This window comes from Muntiacus reevesi, chromosome 4 (assembly GCF_963930625.1).
Source record: "Muntiacus reevesi chromosome 4, mMunRee1.1, whole genome shotgun sequence".
In the NCBI taxonomy this organism is placed as follows: Eukaryota; Metazoa; Chordata; class Mammalia; order Artiodactyla; family Cervidae; genus Muntiacus; species Muntiacus reevesi.
The window spans coordinates 41,473,110-41,495,547 of NC_089252.1; the positions used below are offsets into that span (position 1 = coordinate 41,473,110).

The 22,438-nt window shown below is 46.5% G+C and overlaps 1 protein-coding gene across 1 annotated transcript in view; it reads left to right on the forward strand.

Annotated features, from left to right (window-relative positions):
* Window positions 1-14,452, forward strand: part of LDLRAD4 (low density lipoprotein receptor class A domain containing 4) — a 153,628-nt gene extending 139,176 nt beyond the window's left edge. Inside the window, 4 exon segments of the mRNA XM_065932631.1 lie at window positions 150-304; window positions 12,193-12,243; window positions 13,560-14,028; window positions 14,031-14,452. Coding sequence (XP_065788703.1) covers window positions 150-304; window positions 12,193-12,243; window positions 13,560-14,028; window positions 14,031-14,089 — 734 coding nt within the window. The 3' untranslated portion in view covers window positions 14,090-14,452.
* Window positions 14,453-22,438: the final 7,986 nt, after the last annotated feature.

Below are 22,438 nucleotides of genomic sequence, written 5' to 3' on the forward strand. Positions count from 1 at the left end.
AACCTGTCTAAGCAGCTGGGGCTTTCTTCCCTCACCTGTTAGCCACATGGCGATACCCTCAGGCAGCAGGCCCAGGGAAGTTTCTGTCCCTGGAGGGTCTGGGAGGGGGTGGCACCATGCCCGGCTGACGGCTCTCCTCTTCGTCACAGCGGAGCTGGAGTTCACCCAGGTGGTCGTGGTGGTGGTGGTGGTCACAGTGATGGTCGTGGTTGTCTTCTGCCTGCTGAACCACTACAGAGCATCCACCCGGTCTTTCATCCACCGCCCGGGGCAGGGCCAGAGGCAGGAGGACAGGCCGCAGCTGGTAAGTATGGGCTGGGGCTGGGTCTCCCCGGGGGTGAGACTGGGGCTGGGAGCACTGGCACTGGGCTCAGCTCATAAATCCAGCGCGAGGAATGCCCAGTTCAGGGCGCGATGGTCAGCGATGCATCCTGCACCCCTGCCTGCACTGTGAGCCGGCGGCTCAGCAGGGCAGGGCTGCGCGGGTACCAGCCGCCAGCGCATGAGGGCCGGCGGGTTGTGTGGGCCTCAGGTCTGTTGTCCCTGTGAGTGGAGCTGAGGTTTCTCCAGTGTCCTGTGCCCCTGGCAGCCAGAGCCTGGGAAAGAGTGGGATGCTGGGCGTTGCCCCCAGACCCACAGGGACAGTGTGGGTGCCTCCAGACCCACAGGGATGGGGGCCTGCAGGTCAGCCCTGAGGGAGGCTTCTCCCCCGCTTTCCCTCGTCCTCCGCCTCCCCTTCCTGCCATATTTCCTCCCTGAATCCCCGTGCCGGGCAGGAGCGTCCCAGGGCTTGGATTTTTCTTCGATAAAACCAGGGAGGTGTGAATACCGCTTCCAGAGGTTTCACAAACTCATGATGCACATTTACACAGTGACCAGAAACCGTTCAGCTCAGGCCAGAGCTCCATTTCATGTCTAGTCAGGACACGGACACAGATGGGATCCCAGAGTGCTAGGGGTTGCTGCCCAGGAACGTGTCCCCCTCCTGGCAGCACTTCTTCCCCCTAATTTACCGCCTCTTCCCTTAGGGCTTCTGAGAGCTGCCACCTCCCTTCACGTGGCTCTGGGAGAACAGTGTGACCCGCTCACAGTCAGGGTCCCACCGGGGACGATCTGTGGCTGTCACGGTACAGGGACGCTGCTGTAGTGATGCTCTAGGCCTGAGCGCACCCCCTCCACCCAGCCCCATCCTGTCTAGGGGCCCTTTGGTAGTCCCACTGATGCTGCTAATACACGTGGGTCTCATGACTGCTTCAGGGACGACCGCAGTGACGAGAACCTTTGCCTGCAGTTCCCTAAGCTAGGAGTGTCCACAGGGAACTTGCCTCATCAGAGGGTCTTGGTGTGGGCTCTGCCTGCCTTCGTTCCCTAGGTCATTGCGTGGACGTGGGCTTGGTACCCACCAGTCGAAGAAACGTCACAGCAAACCCCAGCATCCCCTCCTCAGCAGTGCTGTGGCTATTCTTGGTGGTATTTTCTGTCTTGGGGGAGGCTGGGGCTCTCCAGAGGCCATTTGTGTGTGGGGAGGGGTGCACAGCAGGAGGCTGAGAACTGTAGGAGGGTGTGGAGTGAGGCAGCTTCAAGGTGCCCTTCTGAGTGCCCAACATCCAGCCAGGCTCCCCACAAGGGGCCTAGAGGGGCCGGGCTCCCCGTGGCCTCATGTGGTTTGTGCTGCTTTGGAGGTGGCAAGGGTTCGGAGGTGCAGTGTCTGCTGTCTGCATCCCAGAAGCCCCCGTGCCTGCTGTTGGCAGCTGGTGGGTGTGGTGCGCCCCCTGCCGGCCTCCCTGTGCGTGAGCATCCAGGACTCTGAGCCAGCGCGTTGCCGGGACTCCTGCACTTCTGTGGGCCTTTTTGGCCCATTTGTTCTGGAACCGTGTGAGGTCTCCACAACCATGTTAGTAAAGAGTGTGTTTATTTTAAAGTGGTGTGAGAAGCGCTGGGCATATAATTTATTAGCTTCTAGGAAGTTTGGTTTAACACTGTTGGTTAATGTTATTTTTACATATTTCTTGGGGGAAGAGTTGATAGTCAAGGTGGAACAATGAAGCCCAATAGTCAGGTTTTGTTTTTGAGGAAAGGCTGAACATGTAGATGTTCTGATGTGGTTGAGGAAACTTGACTCCTTTTCTGCACTAATGGACTTTCCCTTTATCCAGATGGGAAAGGCAAGCTGGGGCCTCAGTAGCTGTGACAGCCCGGGTTCTCACAGAGAGCCCTCTGGGGAAAGGTGGGTGGGATCAGTGGCCCCTTTGGGCCCAGCTTGCTCAGTTTTGGAGGCTTTGCTTTGTGCAGTCATAGCCCTTTCCTCATGTGGCCCCTTGCTGCCCCCACAGCCTGTGGAAGGACATACTTCTTTGCCAAGAGAGGGACAGATGGAGGCTGTTTTGGCAAGGCTAGTGAGCCTGCATCACCACAGTGTCCCTGAAACACCATTTCAGGGGGCCAGGGCAGTAGGAGGGACCAGCACTAAACTTGGTGGAAGCAGCCATTTCTGGATGAAAATGAAAAAGAGCTATCAATCAGTTGGCTGCAGTTAAGTTACAAGAAAAGGAAATGCTTCAGTAGTGGTAGCAGCAGTAAGTGGGTTTGTGATAAAAAGCCATGTGTTCTTTCTGAGGGAGTCTGCTCTTAGTATTTAGAACCTTTTTTTTTTTTTAATTTAGTTATTTTTGGCTGCAACACTGGATCTTCGTTGCTGTGCAGTGGGCTTTCTCTAGTTGTGGTGCATGGGTTTCTCATTGCAGTGGCTTCTCCTGTTGTGAAACACTGGCTTTAGTTGCTCCAGCTTCAGTGGTTGCAGCTTGTGGGCTCTAGAGGAGCTGAGTAGTTGTGGCACATGGGCTTAGTTGCTTCATGGCATGTGGAATCTTCCTGAACCAGGGATCGAACCCATGTCCCCTGCTTTGGCAGGCAGATTATTATCCACTGCTCCATCAGGGAATCCCTATAGAGCCTGGTTTATGTGAGTTTGGAATTTTCTTATTTGTTCTCTGAGGATGGACTTGATTTTTGGTACCAGCCAAAGTCCATTTAGAGTTAAATCTCAAGATGCAGTTGATCAAGTTACTGATACGATTTTGCTGCAAAGTCAGATGTGACCATTAGTAAGCCTGATGTTGTTCAGGCTACAGGCTGGTGCTGCAGAGAAAGGCCAGGAAGGACCCAGGAGGGGGTGGTGGACAGAAGCCTGGTCCCTGTTGTTAAGGCTCTTGTGATAAGGCTATGTTCATGTGTTACTTCTGCTCATCTGCTGGTAAAGTTTGCTTTTACTTAGTCCTTAAAAATTGATGTGGTTTGTTCTGGGGAAGAAAAGTGTTCTCTGAATTATCTAAGTGGCCCTTGTTGGGGTGGCTGACCTGGGCATCTAAGGGAGGTGGCTAGGATGGCTCTGCTCCTCCCCCACCAGCTCCACCATGGGAAGGCACGTGCCCTGAAAGGAGGCTCACAGTGTTTGGTCCTGAGCTGTCTGGTTCCCAGGCTGCTTCTTCTAGAAGCCTGACTGCTCACCGGCCTTGCCCCCAGCCTAGGAGGCATCACAGTCCTCTTGGGTTTGATTCTGGGCCTGTAGGCTTCTTCTAGCTGTTGATTGTTCTGGACAATAAAGGAGTCCCTTTGTTTTCCTCCCAGGAGAACTTCCTTCATTGTTTGTCTTTCCCTTAAGGGATATGCTCTACATTGAATCAAGCTGGGAGGGAAGTAGTCTTTGAGAAGTCTGATGATGGATGCCCAAGGTGGAGAAGAGGAAGTGCTGGAGAGGACAGTCACCAGCGCCTAAGCTGTTAGTGTCGCCTGGGTGGAAAAGTCAGTACGACTGAGGAATCTGTCTGGGAAAAGGGAAGAAACAAGAGAAAATGGGCTTTTGTTGTTGTTCAGTCGCCAAGTTGTGTCCTACTCTTTGCGACCCCATGAATGCCACGCCATGCTTCTCTGTCCATCAGTGTCTCCCTGAGTTTGCTCACACTCATGTCCATTGAGTCAGTGATGCCATCCAACCATCTCATCCTCTGTTGTCCTTCTTCTCCTGCCCTCAGTTTTTCCCAGCATCAGGGTCTTTTTCAGTGAGTCAGCTCTTGGCATCAGATGGCCAAAGTATTGGAGCTTCAGCTTCACCATCTGTCCTTCCAATGAATATTCAGGGTTGATTTGCTTTAGGTTTGACTGGTTTGATCTCTTTGCTGTCCTAGGGCCTCTCAAGAGTCCTCCAGCACCACAGCTCGAAAGCATCAATTCTTCGGCACTCAACCTTCTTTATCAGATGGCAAAGGTGTTGCTAAATACCCAAGCATCAGCTTTAGCTGTGCTTTTCATCCTGGAATAGGGAATAGAATAAAATTTCAAATATTTGAGGCCATATGATAATGTTCATTCGCTGTGAGGAACCCTTGGGTAGAAACTGAAATATCCAACAGTGGTCTTGCTTTATACAAACTGGCTGTGTCACCTCCAGCAAGTCATGTACCCTCCTTGGGCCTCAGTTTCCTCCCATCCAAAATGAGTGAGAATTGGCTCAGATCAGAGGCCTTTAGATTGTCTGACCACTTTAACCAAATGTGTAGGAAAGACATGCCACTTAAATTGATACCACTTAGAGGTATCAAGAGGCTGCAACTCACAGTATGGAAAACACTGTACTGGGTGTTTCCAGTGCCCAAATCTGATGACCCCTGTGGTCCTCTGTGTATTGGAAGGAGAGTTTAGCTGAGAGCTACACCAAGAACGTTCGGGGCATGGGGTGGTCTCATGTGGTCACAGTGCCCATGGCCCCAAGGCAGCAAGTGGGCTTCAGCCACAGCTCATAGCACCAGCCAGTGAGCCATGGGCACAGATGGCTCTCTTTCAGTGCTATAAGGATGGTATCCTTTGGGTGCAAAAATATCTAAGAGACACAGACAAAAAAAGAGTATTAGTACTCTAAGCACTTGTATATCAACATATTGAATAAAAATAATAACCCATATGAAATGGACAGATTCCTAGAAACTCCCTCCTAAGACTGAGTCCTGAAGAAAGAGATAATATGAATTGATCTATAACTAGTAAGGAGATTGAATCAATAATCAAAGACCTCCCAACAAAGAAATTTCCTAGACTAAATGGCTTAGCTGGTGAATTTTACAAAACATTCAAAGAATTGACACCAGTCCTCAGATTCCTCCCCCAAAATTGAAAAGGCTGGAACATGTTTGAACTCATTTTATAGGCCAGCATTGCCCCAGTACCAAAACCAGACAAAGACACAACAGGAAAAAAAACCAATGGCCAACATCCCAAATAAACATTGATGCAAAAATTCTCAACGGCACTAACAAACAAGAATTCAGCAGCATAATAAAAGGATTATATCACCATGACCAAGTGGGGTTTATTTCTGGAATGCATGGAGGGTTCCACATTATGAAATCAATCTATGTAATTCACCTCATTAACAGAGTGAAAGGAAAAAAACTACATGATTGTCTCATTGATACAAAAAAAACCTAACATAATTCAACACTCTTTCATAATAAAAACATTCAGCAAACTAAGATCCAAGGAAACTACCTCAGCATAATAAAGTCATCTGTGAAAAGCCCACAGTGAACATAATACACAATAGTGAATGACTGATAGCTTCCCTCTCAGATCTGGAACAAGGAAAGGATGCATGTGTGCTTTTGCCACTTCTGTCCAACATAGTATTTAAGTTTTAGCTGGAGCAACAAGGCAAGAAAAGAAATAAGAGGTATCTCAGTAAGAAAGGAAAAAGTAAACATACCTCTCTTTGTAGATGACATGATATCTACATGCTTAAGAAATGCTCAAGAAAATGTTTAAGAAATCCCTAAGCATTCCAATTAATAATAAACAAAAAATCCACTAGAACTAATAAGTTCAGCAAAGTTGTAGGACACAAAATCAGCCCCCTAAAATCAGTTGTGTTTGTTTACACTAACAACGAACAGTTCAAAAAGAAATTAAGAAAACAGTTCAGTTTATAATAGCATCAAACAGAATCCAATACTTAGGAGTAAACTTAACCAAGAATATGAAGGGTTTGTACTGAGAACTATATAGTGTTGCTGAAAGAAAATTATTCTCAAGTAAATGGAAAGGTATCTTGGGTTCATGAACCGAAAAACTTGATACTGTTAAGACGTCATTACTACTGAGAGCAAACCAGAGAGTCAGTATGGTCCCTGTCAAAATCACAGTGGTGCTTTTCTGCAGAAATAGAAAAGCCCATTCTGAAATTCATGTGCTGTCACAAGGGACTCCCACCCCTGCCCATAGCCAAAATATTATTGAAAAAGAGTAACAAAGTTGGAAATTGCATACTTCTTGATTTCAAAAATTACCAGAAAGCAATAAAGACAGACATTTAGACCAACAGGATAGAATAAAGAGCCCGGAAATAAACTCCCCCATGTATGGTCAGAGAGGCTTCCCTTGTAGCTCAGTCGGTAAAAGGTTCCACTGGCAATGCAGGAATCCTCCTGCAATGCAGGAGAGCCAGTTTTGATTCCTGGGTCCGGAAGATTCCCTGGAGAAGGAAATTGCAACCCACTCTAGTATTCTTGCCTGGAAAATTCCATGAACAGAGGAGCCTGGTGGGCTACAGTCCATAGGGTCGCAAATTCATCGGACATGACTTAGCAACTACCATGTATGGTCAGATGATTTCCAACAAGGGTTCCAAAGACCATTCAAGGAGAACGGACACTCTTAAAAAATGGTGTTGGGAAAACTGGGTGTTCATTGCAAAATAATGACATTGAATCCTCCTTATCTGCTACCATATACAAATAGTTAATTCAAAATGTATCAAAACTTAAATGTACAAGTTAAAACTATTAAACTCTTAAAACAATAGGGAAAAAGATTCATGACATTGTATTTGGCAATGGTATCTTGGATCTGACACCAAAAGCACAGGCAACTGAAGGAAAAAAATTGGTAAATTGGACTTCAAGAATTAAAATCTTAAACTTATCACAGGATACTATCAAGAGATTGAAAGGCAACTCACAGAATGGGAGAAAATATTTGCAAATCACGTATCGATATTCAAAAAGTATAAAGAACTTTTATAACAACAAAGTAAGTCAACATAATTTTAATTTAGGCAAATTTAAAATAGGCAAAGAACCTGAATAGATACTTCTCCAAGAAAGATAATACAGATAGCCAACAAGCACAGGATCACTAAACGTGATGGTTAATTTTATGTGTCAACCTGATGGAGCTAAGGAGAAAAGGAAAGATATACCCATTTGAATGCAGAGTTCCAAAGAATAGCAAGGAGAGATAAGAAAGCCTTCCTCAGCGATCAATGCAAAGAAATAGAGGAAAACAACAGAATGGGAAAGACTAGAGATCTCTTCAAGAATATTAGAGATACCAAGGGAACATTTCATGCAAAGGTGGGCTCAATAAAGGACAGAAAATGGTATGGACCTAACAGAAGCAGAAGATATCAGGAAGAGGTGGCAAGAATACACAGAACTATACAAAAAGGATCTTCACGACCCAGATAATCACGATGGTGTGATCACTCACCTAGAGCCAGACATCCTGAAATGTGAAGTCAAGTAGGCCTTAGGAAGCATCACTACGAACAAAGCTAGTGGAGGTGATGGAATTCCAGTTGAGCTATTTCAAATCCTAAAAGATGTTGCTGTGGAAGTGCTGCACTCAATATATCAGCAAATTTGGAAAACTCAGCAGTGGCCACGGTACTGGAAAAGGTTTGTCTTCATTCTAGTCCCAAAGAAAGGCAATGCCAAAGAATGCTCAAACTACCATACAATTGCACTTATCTCACATGCTAGTAAAGTAATGCTCAAAACTCTCGAAGCCAGGCTTCAACAATATGTGAACCATGAACTTCCAGATGTTCAAGCTGGTTTTAGAAAAGGCAGAAGAACCAGAGATCAAATTGCCAACATCTGCTGGATCATCAAAAAAGCAAGCGAGTTCCAGAAAAACATCTATTTCTGCCTTATTGGCTATGCCAAAGCCTTTGACTGTGTGGATCACAATAAACTGGAAAATTCTTCAAGAGATAGGAATATCAGACCGCCTGACCTGCCTCTTGAGAAATCTGTATGCAGGTCAGGAAGCAACAGTTAGAACTGGACACGGACCAACAGACTGGTTCCAAATAGGAAAAGGAGTATGTCAAGGCTGTATACTGTCACCGTGTTTATTTAACTTATATGCAGAGTACTTCATGAGAAACGCTGGGCTGGATGAAGCACAAGCTGGAATTATGATTGCCAGGAGAAATATCAATAACCTCAGATATGCAGATGACACCACCCTTATGGCAGAAAGTGAAGAAGAACTAAAGAGCCTCTTGATGAAAGTGAAAGAGGAGAGTCAAAAAGTTGGCTTAAAGCTCAACATTCAGAAAACTAAGATCGTGGCATCTGGTCCCATCACTTCATGGCAAATAGATGGGTAAACAGTGGAAACAGTGGCTGACTTTATTTTTCTGGGCTCCAGAATCACTGCAGATGGTGATTGCAGCCATGAAATTAAAAGACACTTACTCCTTGGAAGGAAAGTTATGACCAACCTAGACAGCATATTAAAAAGCAGAGACATTACTTTGCCAACAAAGGTCCGTCTAGTCAAGGCTATGGTTTTTCCAGTGGTCATGTATGGATGTGAGAGTTGAACTATAAAGAAAGCTGAGCACCGAAGAATTGATACTTTTGACCTGTGGTGTTGGAGAAGACTCTTGAGAGTCCCTTGGACTGCAAGGAGATCCAACCAGTCCATCCTAAAGGAGATCAGTCCTGGGTGTTCATTGGAAGGACTGATGTTGAAGCTGAAATTCCAATACTTTGGCCACCTGATGTGAAAAGCTGACTCATTTGAAAAGACCCTGATGCTGGGAAAGATTGAGGGCAGGAGGAGAAGGGGACAACAAGAGGATGAGATGGTTGGATGGCATCACTGACTCAGTGGACATGGGTTTGGTTGGACTCCAGCAGTTGGAGATGGACAGGGAGGCCTGGTGTGCTGCGGTTCATGGGGTCACGAAGAGTTGGACATGACTGAGCTACTGAACTGAACTGAACTGAACTGACTGAGCTAAGCAATGCCTGGATAAAACATTACTTTTGGGTGTGTCTGTCAGAGTCATTCCAGGAGAGACAACCATTTGACTCAGTGGACGGAATGAAGAAAATCTGCCCTCACCAGTGTGGGTGAGCATCATCCAATCCCTGAGGGCCTGGGTAAAACAAGAAGGTGGAGGACAGGCAAGTTCTTTCTTCCTTTCTCTTCTTGAGCTGGGATGTTGATTTTCTCCTGCCCTTGGACATCAGAGCTCCTGGTTTGGGGGCCTTGTAAATCCAAGACATATACCAGTGGCCCCCCCGGTTCTCAGTCCTTCATTATTTGGACTGAATTATACCACTGGCTTTTCTGGTTTTCTGTCTTACACATTGCAAATGTGGGACCTCTCTGCCTCCATGAACATGTGGCCAATGCCTATAATCAGTCTGTCTCCTGTTTCTCTAGAGAACCCCGACTTAACACACTAACCATACACAGGCCAAAAACAGAGTGAGATGCCACATCACACCCACTTGGACTGGTTATCAAGAAACTAGAAGATCAGGATTGGCAAGAAATTGGAACCCTGTGCTCGTTGGTGAGAATGTGAAATGGTACCACCGCTATGGGAAACAGTAGTGGTTCCCCCTGCCCCTCCACATTAAACATGGAGTTACCACATGACCCAAAAGTTCTCCTCCATGAAAAGCAGAGATTCAGAGAGACATTTGTACACCCCCATTTACAGTAGCATTATTTATGATGGTCAAAAGGTGGACACAACCAAGGTACCTATGAATAACAAAATATAGTATGTCCCTGCAATGGATTATTACTCATCCTTAAAAAGGAAGGAAATGCTGACATTGGCTGTACCATGGATAAGTCATAAAGTCATTATGCTCAGTGAAATAAGGACAGTATTGTATGATTCCACTTGGATGAGGTCCTTAGAACAGTCAGATTCATAGAGACAGGGGGTAGAGTGCTGGTCACTGGGGCTTCGGTGGAAGGAATACAGAGTTGGTGTTTAGTGAGTGTGGTGTCTCAGTTTGGGAAGAAGACAAATTCTGGAGATGGATGGGGCAATCAGTGCATGACAAATGGATGGACTTAATGCCACAGAACTGTATGCTTTCAAATGATTAAAATAGTAAATGTTACATATAACTTACCACAACTTTAAAAAAGACAGTTTTGATTTTCCACTCACCATCCAGCCCAAAACAGGTGTGAGATTTAAAAGGAAGAAATGAAGTCATTGTGTTCCACCAGGTCTGCATCCAGCATATCTGGATCATTGGAATGGTAAAGACAATCACTTGGAAGAGCACGTGATTTTTTAATCTTTAATACAGATGTTTTAGTGTCAGGTTCAACTTATGGGAAAGTTTTCTGCCAATGTGGCTGGAGGAGTAAAACACACAGCAGATTCCTCAGGGTAAAGGGTATCTGAAAACACACATCTTCAGCCTGTGAGATCCAGAGCTGTCCTGTCCCTTCTTCACAACATGCAGATTCCCTGGAGCCCCTTGTGGTGGACCAAGGCCATCGTGGGCCTGGGTCCTGGTGGCCCTGCTCCCTGCGGCACCCACGGGGGCATCTTTAGGTCACCAAGAGGTGCTCTGTGGACACAGCTTGAGTGAACAGTTCTCCCAGGCACACAGCTAGGAGAGATGCAGTGCACATGGGCCTGGGTGGTGGTGCTGGCTTGATTTCATTCCTGTTGCTGTACATTCTGTAAACTGCTAACATTTCTCAGCTTACTCTGCCGTGGCCAGAGGACCTGGCTCCCCAGGGCGTTTGCCGAGGTCTGCTGTGGCGGTGGTGATGCAGACGCGTCCCCGGGGGGAGCAGGCTGAGTGGCCAGAGAAGCAGGGGGAGGGGAGGTCTGGAGGGGTGGGGTTGACAGGAGGGACTGTGAGAGGGGGGCTGGGAAGCAAGTGGGTTTAGAAACAGAGAGGCTGATGTGAATTTGGTGAAATACAGGACTGAGTGTGTACAGGGTTTGGTGTGGATGTTTTTCAGGCATTTTTCCAGTTTTGCTAATTTCTAGGGAAATAAAACCATTGAGAATGGTTACTGCCATTTTCAGAAAATGTGCCACCCTTTTGCTGGGTCCTTCCTCACCTGCTTCATTTGGCACTGTGAGTTCTGGCCATCAGGCTGTTCCCTGTGCTTTAATCTACTGCTGCTGTCACCACGAGTAGAATTCTGAGTCCTGGAAACAGTGGAAGGTGTTCTGTGCTGTTCTCAACGCCTGGGACCTGGACACCTGGTTAGTCACTCTGTGGCCTGTTGCCATTATATGGTTGTGTAGTCAGACCTAAGGATGCCACCTGCTTGCAGTGAGGGGGGCCGTGCTGGACGCTGGCCTGCAGGGAGCAGGGAAGGTTACCTTTGCCTTGGAAGGTCACCTTCGCCTCCTAGGTCTGCCTGTGGTCACTTTCAGGTCACAGGAGGCTATGATGGCAGATCATGTGTGTGTGTATTCTTTTGGAAACTAAAAATGTGGGCACTACCCTCGCTCTGATTCACTTCTTATCAGTCACAACAGCCCAGCAGACCCTGCTGTAGCCAGCAATGAGTTCAGAAGGGATACCATATGGAAACACTCTGTTGACAAGTTCATGGTCTTAGAAATGATCCTTAGTCATGCCTCTTGTTTGCTTGTCACCTTGTCAGTCTGGCCAAACATTTGTGAAAAAAGATACTACAACTCAATCTCAGGTTCCACGTACCTTGTGAATATTTGCACTGAAGAATCAGTTCATTGGAAGATGCCCAGAGGGCTATTAGGTTTGGGAAACTCAATTTTCAGTTTGAAAGCCCACTGGTGTGGATGGGCAGTGCTTTCCTTCTGCCGCTGTTAATGCAGGGCAGCCCCAGCTTGGAAGACTTGATACCAGAGTTGCACACACAGAGATGTAGATTGAGACTCCAGGCCTGTCTCAAGGCTACAGTGGGGAGATCTGTTGTATTTGTGGCCACAGCTTTCCTCTAGGTACAGATTAAGGGCTGGGGCTTTGGGGTCCTGGGTGTTAAACAGCCTCTGTTCAGCGGAGTGTGTGTGATCCTTTGGCTTCGGGTGCTGCTGCGTGAAACTAATTATCTTTCTGTGATGTCCACTCCCTGCTCCCCACCCAGGAACGGCGCCTGTGGCCTTCAGACGGCTCTGAACCTCGGCCCACCTCAGAGGTAAGCGATTGGACACTGGCGAGGTGTGGGTGGCAGGAGATGAACAAGATTGGTGGAAGGGTTGAATGTGTCAGCACAGACAAAGACTAAGATGTGTGCCAATAACCTGGTTTAAGAGGTGGAGGAGGGACTTCCCTGGTGGCCCAGTGGTTTTAAGACTTCACCTTCTAATGCAAGGGGTTCGATCCCCAGACAGGGAGCTAGGATCCCACATGCCTGGAGGCCAGTATAACCCAAACCTGAAAGTGTTCTAACAGATTCAATAAAGATTGTTATGATTGGGAAGGGGCCTTCTACGTGGTGCAGTGGTAAAGAATCTGCCTGCCAATGCAGGTTTGATCCCTGGATGGGGAAGATCCCCTTGAGTAGGTAATGCCAACCCACTCCAGTATTCCTCCTTGAAAAATTCCATGGACAGAGGAGTCTGGTGGACCACAGTCCATGGGGCTGCAAAGAGTTGGACACGATTGAGCACGCACACACATACAATTGGGAAAATAAGTTTTTTGCCTTTAAGTTGAAAACATGGTATGAGAGAAGTTGATGGATGAATATATATCTTTATATGTATGTCTTTCCTCTAGAAGAAAGTCGAATGGTGAATAAGTTAATAAATGTCAATTGTTTTGGGGAAAAAAATCTATAATCATCTTTACTTTGGAATATAAAACATTTTTCATGTTGGTTGCTAAAAATTACAGGAAATTTTATCCAAAATAACTGGAAAACTCTTAGAAACCAGAAAGAAAAAGTCACTTGTTTCATATTTTAAAGTAACTGATAGGGCAACAAGTTCCTATAAATAAGTCACAAGTTGTCCCAGCCTTGTATCTGCTCCAAGTACAGGCCTGTGGAGTTGTCAGTTACAAAGGAAATTCTGTACCCTTCCCCATTCCTCTGAATCACAGGACTAGAAGCTAGAAGGGGCTTGAGAAAGCAGGGGGGCTGTCCTTTCTATAAAAAAGAATGGGACCTGGAGCAGGTCATGTGGGGGGCTGGCCTGTGGGTGGGGGCTCCTGTATTCTTCTTAACCCAGTGGGAAATGTACACATAGCACATACAATAACTCCATTAAACCTGCATTTTCAGGTAACTGCAATTATCCGTTGCTGAACCATCCTGGGTTTGGCAAGGTGAGTGATGTAAGTCATTAGGAATGAGAAAACTTTTTTTCTGGAATAGTCTTTACTTGTTTTTTTGGTGGGGTAAGTTTTCAGACGGGTGAGAACAGACCAGGTGTGAGTTTCCCTGCAGCCGTCACGTCCGTGGTCATCACTGCTGAGAACATCTCGCAGCCATTCCTCTCTTCCCTGCAGACCATGTATGCCCCGCGGTCCAGGGATGGGGTGACTGCCCCGCCTTTTCTCCAGAGGGATCGGTTCAGCCGCTTCCAGCCCACCTACCCCTACGTGCAGCACGAGATTGACCTTCCCCCCACCATCTCCCTGTCGGACGGGGAGGAGCCGCCTCCTTACCAGGGGCCCTGCACCCTGCAGCTCCGGGACCCTGAACAGCAGATGGAACTCAACCGAGAGTCGGTGCGGGCACCGCCCAACCGAACTGTATTTGACAGCGACTTGATAGGCGTGTCCGTGTACAGTGGGGGCCCGTGCCCACCCAGCAGCAATTCAGGCATCAGTGCCAGCACCTGCAGTAGTACTGGGAGGATGGCGGGGCCGCCCCCCGCCTACAGTGAGGCGATGGGCCACTACCCGGGCGCCACTCCCTCCCACCCCCAGCACAGCAGTGCGCACAGGGGGAGCAGACTGCTGCTCCAGCGGGAAGGCCCCGGAGCACGGAGCTGCCCATCCAGGGCACGGACAGGAAGCCCAGGGAGTGCGTCTGACCTGCGAGCACACCTGATGTGAGAAAAGAAATGGGGGAGTCGCAGCACAGCAGAATTCAGTAAAACAGAACAATTCTTTTCAGGGGAGCCACACGCAGAAGGGAATAGTGCAAACCTCCAGTCTGGCCACAACAGTATTCACATGTGGCAGAGACGGGACATGGCTGGTTTTGGCAAAGTGTGGGCATGGGAACACAAAAGGGTGCTTTGAAGACACCATGAAATAAAACCCACGAGGTGTTTGACTTAACTGTGAAAGCAGAGGCCAGAATGCCTGTTTTACAATTAACCGAATACAGAGGAAAGTTATACATTATGGGGAAGGCTCACTAGTTTGCTTTCCCCCTGAACAGTGGAACTTTTGTTTTAAAAATATGATTCTAAGTTCCTGGTTTGTGTGCCAAGGTATAAAGTGAAGTCAGATGAATGCAAGGAGTTAAATCTGTGTTGTGATGCTGAGTTTTTAAAAATTGCACTACCTTCATTGTTTTAACACAAGGAAGCTTTATGTGAAGTCCTGTATGTTGTTTTCTCACCTGTGCATCATTATTAGGCCCCATAATAATGTTCTCCCCGTAATTATGCAGGAAAGGGTGTTTGGGGAGGTAGCCTAACATACTGCTAACTTACACTTGTGAAGAGAGTCATCACAGGGCATGCATCACCAAGGCACCTGCAGACTGGATGGAGCAGAGGAAACTCCCGCATCCGTGGTGGGTCAAGTCCCTCCAGCTGTGTTTTACGCCTGCATTCACACATCATGCAGTGCTGCCCTAGTCCTCCAGCAGTGCAGTTTCTGCAGTAATTGATTTTTTTTTCACTGTAGCATGAAATATACTCAGATAATACACTATTTTATGCAATAAATTGTTTAAAATGCAAGGTGGTTATTTTTATACTGTTGAAACATGTGATTTCCTGTGGCCTGTCTTTCCCTGGATAGTTGAGTTCAGGCCTGGATGGCTGATCAGTGAGACTCGGCAGTGGCTCCCATGTGCCTGCTGCCCCAGTGTTGCCCAATGCTGGCTGCAGGTTCTCTGTGTGTAGAAACTCCTGGGTTGAGGAAGAGAACCAGCCCCATATGGGAACCAGCGCCTGGGAGAGACACAGGGCTCAGAATCAGCCACGCTCCTGGGTCACTCAGCCTCTCCTGGAGACCAGAGCTGGGCAGGGAGTGACTCAGAGGCTTGGGCGAAAATGAAAAGCACAACCTGCTGCTAAACTCAGCTAGAAGACTTAAATCTTGTAACGTTCGTTCTCACCTAACACAGTAACTTCCTTCTGCAGGGCATCTGCCTTTCCTGCACCCAAGTGGGGGCTTCTGTGCAGCCCCCGCCTGGTCTCTGACCTGTAGGTCCAAGTGTCCACTCAGTTCCAAGTGTTGTCATCTTGGGTGTGGTTGTCTGGCGAGGTGCCCTTGTGCCACTGGCAGAGCACTGTCAACCTCAGATCCTGTCTGCTACCCTTTCTGAGGCCCCTCTTGGCCGGTAAGTCCTGGGTTTTGTCTGGAGGATTGGAATCCTCATCCATTTCACAGTGACATTCACACAAGTAGTTGTCTCTCAGGAGAAAATGGTCAGTGATTGTCACTCATGCATCTAATCCTTTGGAGCAGTGTGTCTGCTGGGGGCCACAGTGGGAGCTCTAGGACAGGCAGAGCTCTGGGGGCCCTGACCAGAGGACCTCTTCATCCCCCCCATGAGGTCAGACGACCTTGACTGCGAGCCTGCGCCTGGTTGATGGAGGCTTCACCTAGAGTTGGCAGTGGATTTGGGGAAGTGTCTGTCCTCCTCGTCTGCAGCAGATTGTCAGTCAGACATCCTCCCAGGTGCAGAACGAGGAGGTTGCCTGATGGTGTCGTCATTCCAAACTTCGCCAGCACTTTTGGGAGAGTGGGTGAGCCCAGTCTACGGTTCTAGCTCAAAATGGTGAGTTTCGCTCAGAAATTAGTAAATTTCTGCAAGTACCTGAACATCTAGCACCTGTCCACGGTACTGGCAAAACAACTGTTTAATTCAAATAACTTTAATTGTCCTTTAAAACAGATGTTGCTCTCTTTCAGCCACCCTATTAGATAAATGCCTCTAATGTAAATAGTTAAAGATGTCTGCATCTGTAACTATTCAAAGCATGACTTAAATGGTCTCTGAGGCTGGGCCTCTGTAATGAATTAGTTTAAAAGCTGAGGTCCTAAACTGAATTAGGTCAGTCTCCCTTCCATACAGGGAGGTGATTTAGGTCTTGACTCTCGGAGGTTGTGTGTCCTGGCATGGATAGGAGACATGCCTCTGAAGCTGCAGCCTAGTCAGTGGGGCCTGAGGGTCCAGGTTAGATGCCAGAGTCAGGTGACCAGGGAGCAGTGGGTAGAGGCTGGGTTCCACCATCTCAGCAACACCTTGGGTGTGAGCTTTGAGCAGGCCCACCTACAGGAAGATTCACGCATCTGTTGACTTTTTCAGGAAGCCTGGTGTTCCTCAGACACTGAGGTTGTCCTTTCCTACAAAAGAGATTTTGCTAAACAAGCCACGCGTTTACAAAGTTCTTGTGACCAAAATTCAGTGTTTAAAAAGCTTGACGGGCCTACTCTGTCCTCCACACCACAAATACACTTGGATACACAGCCCAAACAGTAGAGGAAAACATGCAAAACACAGGCAGGTTTGTTCTGAGGACACTTAAATCCACTAACTGCAACTGGGAGAGGACAGGGGCTAGTAGGAAGGGGCCAGCAGGAAACTGCGGGCCTTTCACCCCAGCACAGGGATCTGTGCTCAGATAAGTATGTCTCCAACTTCGAGTTACTGCTCTTTACCTGTATTTTATCGTCTTAAGAAGGGCTCAAAGGCCAGCACTTTTCAGAAATGCTCAGACCTGGCAGAATCCATTCCTGTCTCTGCCTTCCTTAGAGCCAGAGGCTGCATCCCGACAGGCAGGCCGGGGCCTTACCTCTGCCTGCTCTCTGGCAGGGGCTGTATGCCCCTCCAAAGCAGCTTCCGTCTGCTGCTGGCCACATGGCTTATGTGTGGGTCAGCCTGGCTGAGACGTGGCAGCTGGGGGCTGCTCCCCAAGCCTTGTGTTTGTGGTGCTGAGGCTGCTGCTTAGAATCACAACACGTTGGTGTACCCTGCTACCCTGCATTTTTCTTAAAATTTCCAAACCTCACCAGTGTCTATGAGGAAAAACTTGGGAAGGATACTGGTGCTGGGTGTGTGGCCTTGTGTTGGCAGACACCTGTTTCCCTTCTGCATGGTCGCCTTGGTTACCATGGCTTTGGTGGAGTGGAGATGCACTGGCAAGTCCCCCCAGTGTGAGGACACTGTGTCTAAAGGGGCCCAACAAAGGCAGATGAAACACCTACTCTCACCCCAACCATGAAAGGGTCCCAGCGGCTCACCTGCCTTACGCAGATTCCTTAGAAATCTGGATCGCAGCTTAGGTTCTTTTACTCCCCAAGTGCTGCATCTTGGGTCTGTATTCATGGTCAGGGTTAGACGGTCATGTGCTGCTACTGCCTTTGGGTTGGCTCAGGGAGGGAGGCCTTGTGAGCAGTGCTGTCCTCAGCGTGCACGGTGCTGGGTGAGAACTGTCCAGAGATGCAGGTGATGAAGATCCTCATCCTTCCACAGAGCTCAGAGTACAGCAATTCTAGAGTGACTGAAGTACATGTTCTAACTTCAGCTGATGCGTCGTCATGCCTCACTCATAACGGTGCTTTCAGTGTCTGTCATGTATTCATTTTGTAAGGTGCTGTATATATAACTTGACTATATTATGCACATATCCTACCCGATGGGTGGAACAAAAACATTGGTACTGCAATATAATGTACAGGTACCAGATTTAACAGAAATGGCATAGAATTTGTGAATGCCTATGTGCTTTGTCTTCTTTTGTAAGGAAATCTGCGAGTGGATGCATACAGATAAAAGTCTATGTCATTTATTTTCTTATTAAATATTGATATTATAACAAGGGAAATAAGTGTGAACAAGCTAGCGCAGAATATGTACAGCAATCAGAGTTGCATCTTTGTTGTGAAAACACTTTTTAAGAAATAAGTTTTTAAAATTCTGTAGCCTTCTGTGGCCACCAGATGCTTATTTTTAATCCCTTCAAGTTCAGTTGGACCAATATTATAGTCAGAAAAAATGCTGATTTTTCAACTTGCTTTATGAAAACATATTCTATCTTACGTTGTAGAATGAAGAGGGCAGACTCAGTGAAGAATGCACTTTTCATTAAAATTGCAAAACTTAGGTCAGAGTGAGCACAGTGGCCTGCAGCAAGGATTGTGCAGTCTAGATGCATTTGTGACCATCTGTCTCTCTGTGCCTTTTTGACAAATGGAAGCTGTGAATCATTGAATGAGCAGTAGTGTTTGCAGAAAAGTAACTCTGGACAAACCAGTCCACTTGAGAAGACCCCATTCTCAGAAAAATGTCTGTTACGGGTTATAGTGAGCAGACTGGCAGTTAGTCATCTGAGTAAAGTCTTATATCCCTTCCCTTTGCTGTCTCCTGGTGATAACTACCCCAGAACCAAACTAGGCTTTGCTGTTGACCAGGGACCATGTCATTTCCCCTGACAAAGCATCTACTTCCAGCTCTGGCAATTCTGACAGTGACCTTTGTGTTTATCTTCAAATATTCTAAGTCAAAAAAGAAAGAAGTGACAACATTTACTAAAACCACTGATGAAACTGTGGCTGTGGGCCTCCTTCCGAGTTCTGTCCATGGAGGTCATTGGTGAAATTCTGCCCATCTGATCCATACTTCCAGTTTAGCCTGTCATCAAAGGATGTCAATTCTAGTTAATTGTTTATTTGTTCTGCGGTATGTGCTCTGATTTGAAAATCACGACGGAATCATACTCTTGTCCACAAAATAAGTACTGGCTCTCCTTAAACTGAAAGTGCCTCTGCAGCTCCTGATGCTAACAGACCAGAGGTCAGTCCTTCAGCTCTACTTTTCAGGGGCCACAAGATGACGAGGGTCTGTGTTTTCTGCACCCACAGCCCCTGTGTCTGCTCACTGCTAGCAGCAGGGTCCTGGTAGTGCAAGTCAAGGGTGGAGGCTCCTCCTTGTCAGAACCCACCCCCCCAAGGCTCCGCCTTTGGGAGGATGCTGAGCAGGATGTTGTCTGAAGCACTAAACCTGGTACACAGCATGGCTTCCTTTCTACAGGACTAATTGAGGCTTAAACTTTACTGTTTAATGATGCCGGTTCATTTTAATGTGCTTGCTCCTGTATTACTATTCTTCATTTCATGGCTTTCAAAAATCACATTTTCTGATATAAAAGCTCTTTTAAAATCTGTGTAATACTATTAATAGCATTTAGTTCACTTTCACTAGGCTGCTTTATAATGACAAGGTCAGCTGTATCTGAACTCTTCAGTAGTCATAGGTTCAATATCATAGTTCACATGACCTTTGATAATCCAACGTCATGAAGTCTTTTTTAAACAGCCATTTGTGCTTACTGTTCAACATAATTTCCAGTTATACAGAGAAAGATTTCCAGCTGTTTTGTACCTGCCTTTCTAACTGAGCAATGATACAGTTCCTAGACCCAAGGTCTGTAATCACAATCCTTAAAGGACGATGATGCTCTAGTGCTGTGTGTTACGAAATCAGCCCTTTCTGTTTTTAATGCTGTGGTTGAATTGCAGCTTAAAATCATTAAAAATAATCAGTAATACATGTGTCTCCTGTTTTTTTTTGTTTTTTTTTTTTACAAAAAAATCTTTCACAATATATATTGGCCGGGGGTGGTGGGGACTGTAAGCACTTAAAAAATCGTCTCAGAAATGTTTCTTATGCTTCCCACATAACCATCTTATTCGGTTCTTATTCTGACTTTTCAGAAATCATTACATTCTGCTATAAACAACACTGGCAGATCACATCATACAGTTCTGGTTTCTACACAGAACATTCAGGGATTGTCACCTGACAGGTGTCACTTCAGGCTTCTGGACGCTGTCATAAACTGGAGTCAACTCAGCAGAACACGTGAATGAAACTAATAGGAACTGTTCAGCAGGTGCCCTTAGAGGATGAGGTTGTATCAGAAGTTTTCAGTTTGTGATGATGGAGCAAAAGGAATTCAAGATTACTTCATTGAGAGATGAGAATGATAACTCTAAGCTCCAAATAAGTATACAGATTCACAGATCACATGACTGAGAATGTACAGAACCTCATACAATCCATCAAAAGTGAAGTGTAAATGTTAGTCGTTGTGTCCAACTTTTTGCGACACATGGACTGTGGCCCACCAGGCTCCTCTGTCCAGACTTCTTCGAGCAAGAATATTTAAGTGCATATAAATGAGTTTAGTTTGATTGCAGGGAAAAATTAATATAAAAATTAATATATTTTTGCATTTCTATACATTAGTAAATGAACTTTGGAAAATGAAATCTTAAAATACCACTTAAATAACTGCCTGGGCACAAATCTCTAGTTATAAACCCATTTTTGTTTTGGTCACACCATGTGGGTTGCAGGATCTTCGTGCTATTGAATACATTTTATAATCTCTCACTCAGCAGTTATTTAAGAAAATTTAAAGACTTTCCCCCAAACTTATATCCCTCAGTGAAGTAAGACCAGTATATAAACTTTGCTCACAGTTGCGCTTGATTCCTACTGGGTTGGGTTCAGTAAACCCATTTCTATATGAGGTTGCCTGGGTCTAACGTCTGGGTGCAGGGAGGTTACCTCGAGCTGCTCCAGAGGTGGCAGGAGACGGTCAGAGTGGGCCTACTGGTGTCCATCTAGGCAGCAGGGCTCTGCGTAGCCCTGAGGAACGAGGGGCTGTGCTGGAGGACAGCAGGCGGGACACTGATCTCCATCGTCAGGGGCCTGTGGTACCCCTTCTTGCAGCCCTGGCTGGCTATACACTGGAAGACTGAAGATTACAGAAGCCCCAGGCCGAAAGCAGACAAGAGGATGGGAAGCTGCTCGGGGCCCAGGAGCTGTCTGTCGGGCTGGAGCTGAAGCACTGGAGGCCAAGGAACCCCACATGGGTTCTCCAAAGCTGAGGTACTGCCTGCTGCCTGGCCAGGGAAGGAGATGCCAAGGTCTGGACCTGCCATCTTCCGCTTGGGCTACACTTAGGACAAGATGTGACAGAGCACAACACCTCCCTCCTTGGTGGGCAATGGGCTCCTTCCCCCCCTCCACACACACATGGGGAACTCCCACTGCACTTTGGGGGCTGTACTGGACCCCAGACCCACCCCCACCCCCCAGTCTCTGGCTTTCTTGGACTGACTTCTGTTCATTGGATCGTTTGTGAAACAGCAGAGCTGCCAACTGCTAAGCAAATGGACTAGCAACTCAGACAGCCCTCTCACTGCACCTTCGGGAGACATCTTTAAAAAAAAAAGAAAAAGGTGTGCTTGAGAAACTTCCAGAACCTTCAGCGATCCACTCACAGTGGCCCTGGAACAGGCACTCTCTGACTCTCCATGATGACACTTGCACGTAACAGTTTATAACAAACCTGTTACTTAAAACATCATCGTTAAAGATCTTTCATTATAGTGTTTTGACATTTTGCTTTGAAAGAGCTAGATGTATCTTATATACAACTTGTCTCTTTTCTTTATATACCTCTTCTACCCAAACTATTAAGATCTTTGTAAAATTCCTGGAATTACCTCCTAATATTACTGAAATAAGACAGCCAATAGCTTCATATCTTACTGGAGCATAAAGGACTACAGTAACGTCTTCCGTCCGTAAATAAACAGAAGGTAGATCCTAAAACAAACTAAAGACTATATTTGAAGGCATAGTCTTATTATTTTCACTAGTGGCAGGAAGGTGACCTTAATACATGTACTCTTCCCTTTGTTGGAAGCTGCAAACAGCACCCCACTATATGCAAAATGTTGATTCAGTTAAAAAAAATAAAATTGTTTTGATACTTTAAAAGGTTGGTTTCACTATTTTTCTTGAATTGTCTCTTTTTTTTAACCTAATCTGTTCTTTGTTTCAATTGTTAATTTGTTGAGCACTTTTTTCCATTTTGTAGACATTAAGTCTCAGCCACGACTCCCTCTTTACCTTGTCAGCAATCCTACTTAAAAACAGATGCACACACCAGATACAGCAAGTTTAAGGCTTATTGCAAATGAAATGGGTCATGATACTTACCCCACATACACATTCTGGATAATTTAAGTCAGTGCCCACTATGTGCTAGTGGCCTGCTACAAACACTCCATATAGATACTCCAGGGGTCCCCCTTTCGGCTCTCTGTAGCTTCCCTTAAGGACTAGGTTGGCAAGACAAGAGCAGAAGTGTTTGACAAGATCAAGTAATCCTGATACGAAA